Below are 14,077 nucleotides of genomic sequence, written 5' to 3'. Positions count from 1 at the left end.
CCTGGAGTTTGTTGTTATATAAACAGGAGTGCAAGTGTCCAAGTTTAATTTCTTCTTAGGAAATGACAATTGGAAAAGGGTAGCTAGCTCTGATGTTTGGGATGTCATCTGATTGACAAAAGTGTGAGACACACTCACCACATGACATCTCTGACGAGGCTGTCTTCCTGCCCTCACCACTAAAGCTTCCTTCTGTGGCAACATGAAACAACTCGGAGGGGATTTCTTCTAACGCGTTTAGAGATAGATATAGTTCCCTTTTCCATGATCCCGATTTACTTTGGAGTCAATTAAGAAAGAAACCTGTTGTTCCCTCTCTAGTAACTGGAGAAATGCAAACAAATGAAGCTCCGAGGACACGCGACACAGCTCGCGAACGACGGCAGCAGGGGCATTTGAGTCCCTGGCGCCAACATCTTCCGCTCCCCGGGCCCCGGAGGACAACATCAAGCAGCGCGTCCGCAGAGCTTCCTAACAGGTTCAAAACTGAGCAAAACGCTACCTGGCCAGTCCAGACCGACAGAGATGGGATGACAGCGCACGGTCATCAAGGTTCTGCCGATTCGAGGACATGAGCGGGTGGACAGGCAGAAAGAGGAGGGAGGGCGAACCGAAATAGAAAGGGGGTCTGGGACGAGAGCCATCACCGCACCCTGCGCTCGAGGCCAGGAGTGGAGCCAGATGTGCAACCTCTGGCCCAGCCTAAGCCGAGGCCGACGATTCCCAGCCCCTAGGGACACCGCAGACTGCAGCTCGGATCTCCTCCTCCCCCAATACCCCGAGGTTGGCGGGGAAAGGTCCTCAGTCCCCCTTCGGCCGGCTCTCCTTCCTGGCAAGTGAAGCTCCCCAGTGGTCCACCTGGCCTGGTGTTCCCAGGGTTTAAGGGGAGGAGCGACCCTTAGAAAGACCCCAAAGGAAAGACTGGGGGGAGGGGAAAGCCACGAGAATGGGAGTTACAGCCACTCACCCAGGGCGGAGCCCGCCTCCAAGGCGGGAGTCAGCTGGTAGCCGTCCCAGCTGCCCCCAGCGCCGGGGGTCGTGGCGAGTCCCAAGGGAGCCATCGGCGCTTCCCCTTCGCGCTCCTGCCCCGGGCAGCCAGGTCTCCAGTCCCCGCAGCTCTCGGACGGCCGGTAGCACAGCCGGGCCGCCCACCCTGCTCCGCCTTTCACCCGGCGCAGAGTCCCGCCTGTCCGGCCGGACTCCGCCCCGCCCCGCCCCACCCCGCCTCGCCTCTAGGAGCCCGCCTGCTCGTTTCCTCTCCAAACCCGGCTGGAGCCAGTCTCCCCGTCCCATCCGAGCGCGGGAACCCCTAGACAGGAGCGCGCCCCGCCTACGGCAGTGAGGGTTGCAGGGACTCTCTCAGAGGGGGCTGAGGGTCCGGGAAAAAGCTACGGGGGCGGGAGCGACCAGAGATGAACCTCGGTGACCTTCGAGCCCGCCCAGATCCCTAAGGCTTTCCTTTCCTCCCTCGTGGTGGCTGGGAAGTTGCCCCGAGGCCTGAAAGCGGATCCCTTTTTAAGCTGTGTGTAGCCAACCTCTCTGCTTTCCCAGGGACGTCTGCTGCTCCCTTCCTGGCTTTTGGCCCAGAGATGAGAGCGCTTGTGTCTCCGAGCGCTGCGTTTTTCAAACCGAAACAGAAAAGCATACCAAATAACTGGAATAACCTGGTTCGGGAGCGCTCTCGAGTTTCCACGTGACCAGCTGCTTTTTTAGAAAATGCCTTTGAAGCCTTCTTGGGACTTGGGTATTTAATGGAGGGCCGCCTTGGCTTGCAAGTAGGCTACAGGTTGCGGTTCAAAAGCTAATTAGTCATTTCCCTCCTGGAGCAATCAGTCATCCTAAATTCGAACCGGCTCTGCATCATCAGTATTGACAGCGTTTAGCGCTTTTCTCTGTGGGTGTTCTGTTCTGTCCTGGTGAGTGGGATACTGACCATTTAAAGCAATGGCAAGATTATACCCATAAACGAAAGAGACAAACCTTAACGCAAACTTGCAAAGGCTCTCTATACAAAGTGACTGTGCCCAAGATCCCACAGCTAGGAAGTGTTTGAGGCTGTTTTCATTCCATCCCCCGGAAGACCTTTCCCCTCTTCTTATCTAGTAGGAGATAACTCACAACTGACAAGAATAAGGAAATAGCCCTTGATTTAATGAAGGCTCCAATTCTGGCTCTCATTCTATGATTCTATGATTTCTTGAGAGTTTTGGGGAAAGAATGAGGTCTCCAAATTATATGATCTTGGAATACCAGTGAGGGCCAAAATTCAAACGATGCCTATTCTTTTTTATTATTTCAACTAGTTTTTTAGGTGATTCTCTAAATATAGCATCTGCAAAAGAATGTTGCCTACTTTGACTCTTCGATTTATTTATTTTAACGCACACCTTCTTAGTATTGATTTTGTATTGATTCTAAGGCAGAAGAGTGGTAAGACAATGGGGTTAAGTGACTTGCCCCGGATCACACAGCTAGGAAGTGTCTGAGGCCACATTTGCCCCAGGACCTCCGGGTCTTTGAGCCTGGCTCTCAATCCACTGTGCCACCCAGCTGCCCCTTTTAACTCCTTCAATTTCTTTTTCTTTCCTTCTTGCTAAAGCTAGCACTTCTAATACAAAAACAATAGACGTGATAATGGACATCCTTGCTTCACCCCTGATCTTATTGGGAAGGCTTTTAACTTATCCCCATTGCAGATGATACTTGCTGAAGGTTTTAGGTAGAGATTATTTATCATTTTAAAGAATGAACTATTTATTTCTATGCATTTCTAGGAATGGGTTTTGTGTTTTGTTGAAGACTTTTTCCCTAGTCTTTTTGAGAAGCAAATATTTTCATGTAAAAGATTTAGAAATCTTTTACCAATTACTGATACAGGTAAGACCAGTTAGAAAATGTTCAGGGAGAAAACTTGCCCATACAGCTAATTTGAAAGAATCTACTTTCTTTTTTCTTGACTATTACAGGAATTTTGTTTTATATACAGTAGGCAATTAAATATTGCTGACTGATATGATGACCTGATATTACTGCAGAGAGGCCAACATGAAAACTCAGGAGCATATATTAAGGAAAGAGTTGTATGTGAATTCTTAAGAGGAAAAAGGCTTGGTACTCCTGAGACTAGACTTTAGAGTGAAGTATTTTTATGAGTTCGCCATAACACCTTTTTAATAAATAAAATTGGATTTTAAAATGGAAATAACCTTTGACCCTTTTGCCAAGGGTTAGCGTTAACACTGAAAAGAGATAGTGTGGGTGCAGCTCATTGGATAGAGTGCCAGGCCTTAGAGAAGGGTGGTAATAGGTTCAAGTCTGACCTCAGACACTCCTAGCTCTGTGACCCTGGGCAAGTCATTTAACCCACATTGCATAGCTCTTACCACTCTTCTGCCTTAGAACCAATACACAGTATTGATTCTAAGATGGAAGGTGAGGGTTTAAAAAAGAGAGAGAGAGAGAGAGAGATGGTGCATCTTTTAAACAATCTACGAATATTGAGCACTACTCTCTGGCCCTCTGGAAGTGAGACTGAGGTTCCCATTGTAGCTGAAATGTCATATGTCGATTTCTAATTTAATTTCACATAATTCCATATATTAGAGTTTATATTCTATATATTCCATATAATAGAGTTTACACACTATTATTCAAAACAGAAGGGGCTCAGGCTCAGGAAACAATGTGGTATAGTGTCTGTAACTTTAAAAAAAAAAAAGAAAGAAAGAAACCTGGACTCTCTTGTGGATTCTGGTGCTAACTAGGCAAATAACTCTTAGCAAGCTTTTTTCCTCTTCTCATCTGTCACTCAGTAAACATTTATTAAGCACTTACAATGTGCCAGGTATTGGGCTAAGCGCTGAAGTTATAAAGATCTGTAAAACAAACAGATAGATCTAGGTGATTTCTAAGGAGCCTTCCATTCTACAATCCAGTCAGTACTCTGATCCACAAACTTGCAGATATACTTTCAAACTATCTTAGCCTTCATATCAAAAAGTCTAAGGATTTTTAAGTATTAGACTTTAAAATATCCCTGTGGATTTGGGACTTATTTTAATATTTCTACTGTAATAAGGAATTTCTCTTGAGATATCCTCCATCTTGTCCCAGAAGTTCCTTATTACACTATATAAAGGTCTTTGAATTGAATCTGATATGTACCCTGAGTGTTGATGTGGAAATCGACTTATATCAGTAACCAGTTTTTTCTTTGTCAAAACAGTATCTCTGATACAACTATCCTTCCTTATCCCCATTCAGCAATCTCCAAAGGTGCCTCTAGGACCAATGTAAATTTCTCTGCTTGACATTTAAAGCTTTTCCCCATCCCTCCCCAGTCACTGCAAATCAGGCACTCTGGTCTACTTGCTGTTTCTCAAAAAAAAAAAAAAAAACATTAGTTATCCCATCTATTGCCCTCTCTTTGGTCTTTCCACTATTTGTCCCTCATGGCTGGAATGCCCCCTCCTAATCTATGTATTGTAAACTCTTTAACTTCCTTTAGAATTCAGTTCAAGCACCATTTCCTGCAGGAAGTTCTGTGCCCCACAACCCCATCCTCCAGCTGCTAATACCTTCCTCTCCAAATCCACTTTCTATCTATAATTATTTTCTCTCATCCCCCAGTTGTCAGTTCCTTCCTCTTTAAGGCTGCCTCCCATCTATATTTATCTCGCATGTACTGATTTATCTATATTTTTACTCTCTCATTAGAATGTAAGCTTCTAGAGAATAGGGACAGGAGTAGCCATTTAAACCAGACTTGGTGAGAATAAGGTTTTTTTGTGTGTGCTTGACCAATACTTCCAGACCTTCTTCATGAAGAAAGAATTCATGATGGATAAAGATGAGATGCTTGTCAAGGAGGCAGTGAGTTAAAGGTGAAAGAACATTTATTCTTTTTTTTTTAAAAACTCTACCTTCATACTAAATATCAATTCTAAGACAGAAGAGCAACAAGGGCTAGGCATTTGAAATGACCTGCCCAAGGTCACACAGCTAAAAAGTGTCTGAGTTCAGACTTGAACCCAGGACCTCCCATTTCCAAACCTTGCTCTCTATCCACTGAGCCTCCTAAGTGCCCCGAGAACATTTACTCCTGTGCAGTCAAGGTTCAAATCACACCTCTGATACTAATGGTCCATATGACCCTGGGCAAGAAATAGCTCTATATTTTATTATCTTCTGTAAAGTGAGTAGGTTGGATTAGATGACCCCCATGGTCCCTTCTGTTATCGAATAAATGGAGTATGAAGGAACTAATCAATGAGGCTAGTATTGCGGGCTCTAAGTGGTATCAACTGGGTCTCCAAGGCAAGGAAAGCTATCTCTTAATACAGAGCAACTTAGGGTGAGCCAGAAATTGTGAGAGCCTGGCTGAAGGGTTTTAGTCAGCCTCCTGCTGTTATTCTAAGCTCCCTTGAGGGGAGGAGTAAAGAGCCCCTCCCTTCTGGAGAACAAATCCCAGTGTACAGGAAGAGGAAGCTAATCCACTTCCTGCCCAAGATGGATGGCTGGTTTAGCCCTCAAGAAATAAAAGGAAAGTTATTCTTTCCCTCTTCAGCCTTTGCCCTAGTACTCAGTACAATGATTCACCAGAAGCTCTTTGTATAAAAGTCAAAGGGGTTTATTAATGCCAAGGGTAAGCTGAGGAAAAAGGGGTTTAGGTCTGGTAACAGTAGCTAGGGGAGAAGCTGGTGCTAGGTGAGAGTCACAGAAGAGGGGGTCAGACTGAGGGAGGCCGGCTCCCTCAGTCAGGGATAATTTCACTGCCCTGATGTAATAAAGTTTAGCAGATTACTAGATGAGGTGATGGCTTGGTTTAGGTTGTCCCTGCCTGCCTATAGAAGCTAGTTCCCATGATTTCCACCCACCAAAATTACCCACCTCCCAGGGCCCAATGGGGAAATCTGGGGAATAGCAAGATGTGAAGGGAGAGGTCAAGGGAAATCAGGAAAAGCCCCAAAAGCAAAAGGCCCCTCAGTTGGTTCTACAGGAATATTTATACTCCCAGGCTCCAACGATTTTTGCCATGAGACCAGGGTCAACATTCTGTCCCTTCCAACTGTCAGGGCTGCTACAGTTGGTTTGCAAAAGCAAGAGCTTTTGCTGCAACCCTGCATTACGCTTCTAGATCTCAATCTGGATTTCTTAACCATTATTGTGTCTCAGAATGTTTTATAGTACATGAAATAAAATTTTAAAAAATTACAAAAGTAAAATAATTATATTAAAATACAGCTATCAAAACCAAGTTCACCAACCCCAAGTTATATAAACCCTGCTCCAGATTTATTATCCCATGACATCCTACTGGAAGAACCAAATATTCCTATTTATATTAATACTTTTGTTATAAACAAAACTAGGAGACCAAAACAACATTACAACTGAATGGAAGGTTTGCCGTCATTTTATCATAAAACCTAAACTTGAGGGCTTTAATGTAGTTGATAGTTCCCTTTGGGATTCTGGGGAAATAAGATCAACACCACAAAACAGTGGGGTGCTTTTTTCTTTCTTTCTTAAGTAGATTTTGCAGATGGTACCTCTAAAACCTAGAAACATTCATGAATCACAAGTTCTCCAATAATTCTTTTTTAAAACTATTGTCATTTTATGCCTAAAATAGCCCATATGTATAATTTGACTTTTTAGATTCTATAATCCTTAAGTATAAAAAGTAGCTTTTGTGTTTTCCTTTCTCTCATATATTTATGGAAGAATTTTTTAAAATTTGAACATAAGTTAATTGCAATTAGTTTCACAACTTATGCAAGAGAAGTATCCTTGTTTCAAGGTAGCTTTCACAGGAATTTGGTTAATCGTTGCTCTCATCCTGGCCTTTCTATTTCTACTGAGTTGCTTAGGTGCTAATTTTCATCACTATCTTTCTAATAAGTCAGACTCAGTTGGTTGAGCTTTACTTTAATTACTGTTAAAAATACCTCTACAGCCAGTCTCCAGGGACACCGGGTGAGCGAGGGTCTCCCGGAAGTCCTGGCGCTGAAGGATCCTATCCGGGCCGCTTTCCTACTTGTGAAAAAGAAATGGAAGCCTTGACTGATGCTACATTACTTGAAACTAAAATTAAAAACACACTGTGCCAGTACCACAGTATTGAAGATAATAAGTGGAGAATTGCTAAGAAAACAAAAGATATAACAGTTTGGCGGAAGCCATCAGATGAATTCAATGGATATCTCTACAAAGTGCAAGGTGTTATAGAAGATGTAACTAATAACATTATAGATTGCATACGCCCAGGACCTCGTCGCCTAGATTGGGACAGCTTAATGACTTCCATGGATATCATTGAGCAGTTTGAAGAGAATTGCTGTGTGATGCGTTACACGACTGCTGGGCAGCTGTGGAACCACATTGCACCAAAAGAATTTGTTGATTTCTCTTATACCACACAATATGAAGAAGGGCTTTTGTCATGTGGTATAAGTCTCCACTATGAAGAAATGAGACCAGATTTTGTCCGTGGATATAATCACCCCTGTGGTTGGTTTTGTGTTCCACTTCAAGACAATCTTGCTAAAAGTCTTTTGACAGGCTATATTCAGACAGATCTTAAAGGGATGCTTCCTCAGTCTGCAGTAGATACAGCTATGGCTAGCACCCTGGTAAACTTTTTTGGTGATCTCAGAAAAACTCTGAAGACCTAAATGGATGTGAACCAAAATATCATAAACTCTTATCATCTACCATTCCTCTTTCCTGTATTACATTGTAAAAATCTCGGGCTAGGTTAGAACTTTATTGTTCTAGAGTGTGATGCTTCTTTTATTCCTAATGCCTAAATCCCTGTATTCCTAATGTCTTTAAATATGCTTGTAGTAGAGTTGTAACTACTGTACTGGTTAAAAACACAAAAAAAATGGATTTCATCTTCTTAAGAGCTGATTAGTATCTCAATGTGAATATATATTGTCTTCATAGGAATCATCAGAAGCACCAACTTTACGTTGTTAGGATTTTTTAAAATATATACTGGTAGTATACAAAATAATTTGTTGTTGGGTCCTATGTATATTCAAAATAATTTTCTGATCTTATTGTTAAATTTGAGTGTTAAAATATTTTTTCTATATTCATTCTGTTGCTTTGAGATTGATTTAGACTCAGATGAATTAGAGGAAACTATTTTTTCTAATTATTTTTCAAAGGGTCTCCTTTACTGTTAATTAATGTAGCAGTTAAGTATTCAAATGAAGAAATATAAGGGGCTTTTTACAACCCACAGTAGATACAGATTTCATTTGTTAGAATTGAAATACATTTCCATGTCAATAGCCAGCCATCATTCTTTAGTTAAGTAGCTAATGTACACTGACTTGAGACCTCTTTAGAAATATTTGAGGATGTTTGTAGGTGGAATTGGGCTAAGGTGGAAACTATGTGTGAGTTACAGTAAAAATATTGTATGAATTTAGCAGTAGATTTTGCAGTAGTTCACACCAAGGCAGATCACTGGTAATGTCTGACAAAAATGTCCTGGGAGAAGTGCTTACAAAGAAAAGCAAATCAGAGGTATGCATTAAAACACTAAACTTATGGAATATTACAATTGTGAATAGTAATAATGCAATTATGGCATAACTTAAGCCATAGCTAGCACACATGCCTAGCTATGTGGTGGTCATGTGCATAGCTGTGAAAAATTGTAACTTGAATAACTCAAATAGGGAAGTGTTCCAATTCCACAGATGTCAATTAAGGGTTCATTCTAGGTGATTTACTACCTTGGCTGAGAAAGGAACTATGAGAAGCAGATAATAGTTTAAATGTAAAATGTATTGAAAGCAAAGGAGTTCCAAGGCAGTAATATGATATGGATGTGTATATTTAAATATGAAGACAATTTAAAATGTAGCTTTGCTTCCCCTACTTATGATAGTAAACTGAAAGGATATTTAATTCTTGAAAATATCTTGGGTCATACATAACCTACTGATTCAAGCCATGGAAGTATCAAATAATGAAAATGCCCAGACCCCTAATATGCATTTTGTCCCTGCATATAAGAAAAACAAGTAATAGCTGCTATTTGATTAAGAGAATCTACAAAATAAACTTAACTACCATCTAAAAGCAAAAAAAAAATACCTCTACAAAGATTCTCTATGGGCTTTTTCCTTTCTTCTTGTGTTTCAGAGATGATGTAAAGCCTTAAATGGGAAATAATGGCTTATGGATAAACTAAGAAATGTGCATTCTCTAAAAATATATTGCCAGAGAGCAGCTAGATGGCTGAGTGGATAGAGAGCCAGACCTGAGGTCAGGAAGACCTGTGTTCAAATGTAACTTCAGACAGTTCCTAGCTGTGGTATGTCACTTAACCCCAAATGCCTAGCCCTTGCTTTTCTGTCTTAGAGTTGTCACTAGGACAGAAGTTAAGGATTTAAAAAATTACATTGGTAGTGGAATTTTCAATTTACTTCAACATTTTGTAAAATCTAGAATAATTTTTCACAGTTAAATCAACTCATCAAGTAGTTATTAAAGCCCTCCTATGAACCTAGCACTGTGATGGGCACTGTGAGGTGTGTTACAAATAAAATTGATATAGAAAGATATAATTAAAGATATTAGGGTTTTATTGTAATCCATATTGATAATTTAAAAAAACCACATGCCTGCTAAGATCTAATTCAAATGCTCTGCCATGCTTTCCCCCTGGCTGCTTTATAGGAAAGAGCATATCCCAATCAAGTTCTGAGTCTTTATACCTCTGACTATGTAATCACACTTCCTGCCACCTGTATTACATAAGAGGAATCATGGGAAATTATTCTAGTTTTCAAGTCCGCTAAACGTCTACAGGAAGTTTATATCATGGATCTCAATTTTAAGATCCCCAAATTTCCAATATCACAGGTGGTGCCCCTGTCCAAGGTCTTAAATCTAATCTGGGTGAAGAGATAATATAAAAGAATAATGCAACAGAAAGAGCATAAAACAGAGTAAAAAGATGTAGTGGCAAGTTACTCAAAGTTACTGTTCCTAGGTCTCCTCCCTTATAAAGTGCTGAACAACTTGGTGTCTTAGATCTTATCTAACTGGATCCCAAGTCCTAAGAGATAACCAAGTGGTAGATTGGTGGAACAGAATCTAAATGGATAGGAAATCAGAGATGAGAAAGATCATTATAGATCAAAGTAACCAAGGGGAGCTTCTGAGAGAAAAGGAGTTTGAAAGAAGTATAAAACTGGAATGGATGGTGAAAGGGAGGAAAATCAGTCTAAGGGAAGGAATAACATGAGCAAAGGTATACATCAGGAATTTTAACCATGTTGTGGAGATCCAGGCCCTATCCCTTACCCCTGTAATGTATGGCATAAGATAAATGCTCTATAAAAAAGCATGTGTTGCGTATGTTATTCTGACATATGTAACTATGGTGTATGGGGAAGACTAGCAGCTCGTCGGAGGGCTTGTCCAACCCTGTATAGGTCTGCGCCTTCACCTCGGGTGCCCACCTATCTCCCATCTCTCACCTGTGGCTCCAAGAAGCTGTTGCATGCTCACAGGTCACGCCCGAGGAAAGCTGTCTTGGGAAAAAAGGCTTAAACCAGGCTGAAGAGAACTGACAAGCCTCAGACCTATGGGTGAGTTAGGGAGATGCACATGAAGATTTCCTCTGGGGGAAGAATTCCTTCCGATCGGCCACAAAGGCAGCTGAAGTGGGCACTGTGAAAGGCTAAGAGCTTGATCAGGCATCAGAGATGCCGAGGTCGTCCACTGCATCCTGGGATGCTGCTAGTCATCCTGACTTCCGTCTTGGCACTAGACTTCTGTGACTCTCGAAGAGAGAGTGAGGCTGAAGACCTTGTGCAACTCTGTCTCCCTGAAATCCTAGTCATTTGCAAGGCCAGACATGACCCTGGGATGTCCTGGGTCCTCTTTGAAAATGAAGGACAAATGATAACATACACCTGGGTGGCTCCTCAGACATGGTCATGGTATATAGCTGGACTCTCCTTCTCCCTTAGGCTCAGTCTCCACACTTATAAAAAGAGGAGGCAAATTATTTTACCTCTTGGGTGCCTTCTAGCTCCAGATCTGAAGTCCTATTATCCTGTTAGGTTAAACAGGGTTTTTTTTTTGTTTGTTTGTTTTTTGACTAATATGGAAGCTTGCTAGTTATTTTAAACACTCTTTCTTTCTTTTTTTTTTAAATCCTTATCTTCTATCTTGGAATTGATACTATGTATTGGTTCCAAGGCAGAAGACCTGTAAGGGCTAGGCAATGGGAGTTAAGTGACTTGCCCAAGATCACACAGTCAGGAAGAGTCTGCAGCCAAATTTGAACCCAAGACCTTCCATCTCTGGGTCTCAATCTATTGAGCTACCTTGTCAAGCCCACTGGGGACCACCTAGTTTGGGGCTCCCAAGAAGTAAGAATGCAGATGGACTCAGGAGGGCTGGACAGTGACTTAGTTTATTGATTTGGGGTATACAATTTATAGGTAAAATGTCATAGGCTAAAGAATTAGGTAAGCCTTTTGCAGGAACAATGATTAGCAATGATTTACAAGGTAAGGATAATGAGCACAGGTTATTTCAGTGATCACAGACAAAAAAGTTTTCTATGTGTAATGGATCAATATGTCAATGTATGACTGCCCAGCTGGGTTCGGAACTTAAGTGGGTGACTCAATAGCAAGGCTCCTGATGAAGTTCTTGCCCAAGTAGTTTTTTGGCAGAACATCTGTTAATTCAGAGAGAAGAATAGTTTGGGTTCAAGCTAAGGGGAAAGACTGCGTGTCTACTGCTTCTAACTTAATGGCTTCCCAGAGGCCTTGCATTCTGGGGGGTTTTCTCACTACTTGGAGCTACACCACCTAGCTACTCCTTTTTAACATTTTTTTTCTATAGAAAAGTGTGTTTTAAATTAAAAATAACAAAAAACTTCCCAGATGAACTTTAAAATCACAACCTATTATACATCGGCAGCTGTCAATAAAGTGGAATTGTCTCCCTTTGCCTCTATCTTTACATCTGTTCTTAAAGCTTTCTGTCTTTCTAGGTTTCTCTCAGTCTCTCAGGACTCTATTTTTCTTCTAGCGTGGCTTTATTTCTATGTTTAGACTACTGGGTCTGCTTGCTATGTCTTGTCTCTCCTGGACCCTGTTCCCGTGCCCTGGCTTGCCCTTGTATTTCCTTCCTCTTAGACCTCATTCCCTGCCATGATTCTTCCTGCTTCCTGGCAGATGGGCTGCTCATTCCAACTCTTTGTTCTCAGCAACGATGAACTTGAAACTTGGAACTGATTCATCCATACCCTTCGGTTATTGGAAGAGGCCTCTCTACCCTCTGCTCATCAGCTAGCCAGGCACTGATTCCGGAAACTACCACGAGAGGTATGATGAAAAATAGTCACTTTCTCACCAAGTCCTGGGAAACGTCACACAGATTAAACATGCATTTCACTTCTTGTCTTTAATATCTTTAGGTATTATTCGAAGTGGGTGAAGAAATACCAATGGTTTAATAAGATCTTCCTTTGTAACTGCCGAAATTAAGCACACCAGAAAGCAGAGGAATTGGTTGACTAGTTGAACATACACCAAAGGACTAATAGTAAAAATGTTTGTTGTAAATAAGAACTGTTAAAAAACGTTATTTCTTCTTTTGCCTTTAGGCACAAATGCCTTTCATTACAACTGATATAGTGTGATAATGAGATTAAATCTACCTTGCCCATCTTTAGATTTAATGGCCAAAGGTGAAAACATCTCTATTTTTGGGTGGTCTGTAACTCATGTGTGCTAGAGTAACAAATCAGAATTTCCTGACTGCCTCCGAGGCAGTCCTAAGAAAAGCATCTATTATAAACTAAGAGGAGGCTACAGGAAGTGACGCAAAAGAGGCCCCTTTAAAAAGAGAACTCAGTCAGCTGGGCCCTCTCTTCTGGTTTGTGAGTGAGACCTGAAGGAGCTCTGCTGGTTCTTGACCGGGGTATTCCACATAGTGAGTATAAAGACTGAATCTTCCTGAACTTCTCTTAAGGAACTTCCCTTTAATAGAGATTTTGTGACTGAATCTTTTGCTTCATTCACCTCTGGGGCCAACCAACCAACCAATGTTGGTTTTCAGTTAAAAATGGTGACTGGGCAATGACTTCTGACAAAGCTCAGCAAAGCTAATCTCTAATGATGTTCCCCTCTACTTATATTCCCCACAGGTTTGATTAAGGAACAGAGGAGAAGCTAGATATCTTGATGTTAAGGACTGAGAAGGATCTGACTTCTTTGGCTGACAACTGACAGGAACCAAGCTTAATAGCAGTTGTGAGTATGCCCAAAATAATACCCAGGCACAGCTACTAAAGATTAAGCTTATATTTATAAAGATGAAGGGAAGGCAGGAAAGGGGTATCAAGGATTTTGGATAAGATCTAGGAAGCCCTGAACTATTAGGCAGAAGCTGCCCCTCCCCTCCCCCAGGATGTAGTGGCAGACTTTATATCTAGCTGGCCCTCAAAGCTTATAATAATCACTTCTAATATCTAAATAACTTAATGAATAACAGAATGCTATTGCAATGAAGATCTAATTCCACTAGACAGGCAAACTCCTGAGTAGAAACCACAATGGCTTTTGCCACTATGGCCACCGAGGCAAACCCCAAACTGGGAAAGCAAGCAGAGAGACATGCTCACCTCCACCCCCAGGAATCAACTGTCCAACCCCTTTCCAACTGTCCCCTCACCCAGAGTTCTCCAGGGGGGCGTCCCCTAGAATTCTGGGTGAGGCTTGACCCTGTATCTTGCAGGAATTCCACTCTACCATTTTCCATATTACAATACAAATACAAAAAAGGGAGAGAGTACCTGTCTTCAAGGAATTTCTATTCTTCCAGGAGAATACAGAATATACAAAGATGTGTAAATACTGGACATGTACAGAATAGATACAAAGTGATTTCAGAGGGGAGAGAGAATCGCTAAAGACCAGAGGAATTACGCAGTGACTCCTGAGAGATGGAGTACTTGAATTGAGTCTGGAAGGGACCTGGGCTTTCCAAAAGGTGGAAGTAAGGAGAAAGGGCACTCCAGGCATGA

At 41.7% G+C, this 14,077-nt stretch overlaps 2 protein-coding genes across 2 annotated transcripts in view; one reads left to right on the top strand and one right to left on the bottom strand.

Moving 5' to 3' along the window:
- Positions 1–1,278, bottom strand: part of RELL1 (RELT like 1) — a 65,351-nt gene extending 64,073 nt beyond the window's left edge. Inside the window, exon 1 of the mRNA XM_044682368.1 lies at positions 968–1,278. Within this exon, the coding sequence (XP_044538303.1) occupies positions 968–1,061 (94 nt within the window). The 5' untranslated portion in view covers positions 1,062–1,278. The remainder of the gene's footprint in view (positions 1–967) is intronic.
- A 5,728-nt stretch (positions 1,279–7,006) lies between these two features.
- LOC123251981 (stAR-related lipid transfer protein 4-like) lies at positions 7,007–7,952 on the top strand. Its single transcript, XM_044681321.1, has one exon. It carries the CDS (start codon positions 7,053–7,055, stop codon positions 7,674–7,676), a length of 624 nt encoding a protein of 207 aa, XP_044537256.1. The 5' UTR covers positions 7,007–7,052; the 3' UTR covers positions 7,677–7,952.
- The last annotated feature ends 6,125 nt before the right edge of the window (positions 7,953–14,077 follow it).

This window comes from Gracilinanus agilis, chromosome 6 (genome assembly GCF_016433145.1).
Source record: "Gracilinanus agilis isolate LMUSP501 chromosome 6, AgileGrace, whole genome shotgun sequence".
NCBI lineage: Eukaryota > Metazoa > Chordata > Mammalia > Didelphimorphia > Didelphidae > Gracilinanus > Gracilinanus agilis.
The sequence above is the reverse complement of the archived record's forward strand: the minus strand, read 5'-3'. Positions and strand labels throughout refer to the sequence as shown.

Bases quoted from the DNA above. Each gene is read 5' to 3' on its own strand.
- LOC123251981 (XM_044681321.1), top strand. From the start codon at position 7,053: ATGGAAGCCTTGACTGATGCTACATTACTTGAAACTAAAATTAAAAAC.